General features: G+C 34.0%; 1 protein-coding gene across 1 annotated transcript in view; it reads right to left on the bottom strand.

Annotated features, from left to right (window-relative positions):
* The window catches only part of LOC102196109 (secretory carrier-associated membrane protein 3-like), a 3,581-nt gene extending 3,178 nt beyond the window's left edge, over positions 1-403 (bottom strand). The window contains exon 1 of the mRNA XM_013908565.1: positions 384-403. Within this exon, the coding sequence (XP_013764019.1) occupies positions 384-403 (20 nt within the window). The remainder of the gene's footprint in view (positions 1-383) is intronic.
* Positions 404-1,972: the final 1,569 nt, after the last annotated feature.

Raw genomic sequence — 1,972 nt, 5'->3', positions numbered from 1 at the left:
GAATTAGGCATTAGAACTCTATGTCAAAGTTATTATGCATAATCACATATATAGGTCCCAAAGTTGCTCCAATGGTTGTGTTTAGGTATATTGCTAGTTCAAGTGAGTCATTCAGGCAGGTCTGCTTAAAATTGAGGTGGGATCCATAAAGCTGGTGGCATTAAAAAAAAAATCATGCAAATGAAATCCTGTCCTGCTGATTATTTCTGGGATTTCTTTTTAAGCATTCAGCACCCAGATATACACAGCAGAATTTAGTGCAACGCTTCCTTTTAATAGCCATGAAAATACTCCTGCTTTTCTAGATCCAGCTTCCCCTGAACGTTCAGATGGTAAGCTGATATAAATCACAGTAAAGAGGGTCTTTACTGTATAGTGTTTACCTAGGAGTTGTAGGAGCCATATTTGTGAGACTCCGTAGGCGTTGTCATGCTCTTTGGGGTCTGCACAGGTGCACATGGAGGAATGGCTTCATATGGTGGAGGAGGATGTAGCATGGTTAAAAAACAAAACCCGACATCATACTTCAGTCTGACAAAAAATGTGGTCACCAAAAAATTATTCCAAAGAAATTCACTTGGATTTAGTTAGTGAATGAAAGAATTATGAATTAAAGAATTAATTGTTAATTAATTAAAAGTATTAATGTATAAGAGCATACATATACAAATCATACACATTTTAAAACAACACAAAAAAGTAAAATTACACATTTATGTCCACAAGTAATATCTTACTTTTTGTGAACTGATCTTTCTAGATCTTTTCTGAGTACAAAGCTGCAGGGAACAGCATTTAGACCTCTTTATTCTTCATTCTGAAAAGCCTTTTATCCCATATCTCACACACAGCTATATCCTGTGGAGCAATAACCTTCTCTACTCATGGTGGCTTCACTCATTTGACTTTTATGCCCCACTGCCATTATCATTATCATCATCCTCCCCTTACTTTCAAAATTTACTTTATTTAGAGTCAGTTAGTCAAACCCTTATTTTATTTTTAAATGTATTTATTTATTTATTTTTTGCAGCACATTATTTATTTTTTTCCTGTTATTTTAGGGAGAAAAAAGGTCAAAAGGTACCAGAACAGAACTTTGGGTGATTCATTTTAACAGACAAGATGTGTATAACTAAATAAACAAAAAAGGATGATATTAATATGATAATATAATAACTCTGGGTTTAAGTAAGGAGTAACATTTTAAAGTGATGCATTCTCTCCATTTTGCCCATATTTCCTCAAACTTTAACCACCTGGAGTATCATGAAGAAGGCGATGTTTTACCAGTCTTCTATGCCTGGGATTTCTGGTTTAAGCCACTTCAGATCATAACTCTATAAATGCTATATTATTGACAGCAGTATATTTATAAACACAGTACAAGTATATAGGACAGTATGTTGGACCCCTGTAGTTCTAGGCATCCCCCCCCCCACTCCTGCTCACACACAAATCAATCAAACCATATCTGATGAAAAGAGCTTAAAATGTCTGCTGACTTTGCTTCACAATAGTTTTTAAATGGACTTCCAAAGATCCCAGCAGTGTATTCATGTGTGGATTTGTGACATTAATCAGGAAGTGGCCAATCTGTGTGGGAAATGTAACACCAAAGTCATGGAAGCTTGTGCAAAGTTATTTACCATCATTTAACAATATAGGCTTTATTGTAATGTAATTTATTTGTAAATGTTCCATAATTAGGAATCTTATTTTGACATTTTTCAGTATACAGTTTAAAAAATGAATATTACTGATTTAAGTGCTACAGAATCACCAGTTTATGTCTATATTAATGTTAAAATTGTGCTATTATACTCTATATTATATAACTGACTCATAAATGACTTGAGTATGATATTTTAATTGCTAGAACAACTTGGTTGCTTGGGGGTTAAAAGCCTTTTTACCTTGTGAAGGTACCACATCTTTACTGTTGCAAAAATCCCCCACAGATTTCAATTCA

This window comes from Pundamilia nyererei, unplaced genomic scaffold (assembly GCF_000239375.1).
Source record: "Pundamilia nyererei isolate P.nyererei 1_Seehausen unplaced genomic scaffold, PunNye1.0 scaffold00012, whole genome shotgun sequence".
NCBI lineage: Eukaryota > Metazoa > Chordata > Actinopteri > Cichliformes > Cichlidae > Pundamilia > Pundamilia nyererei.
The sequence above is the reverse complement of the archived record's forward strand: the minus strand, read 5'-3'. Positions and strand labels throughout refer to the sequence as shown.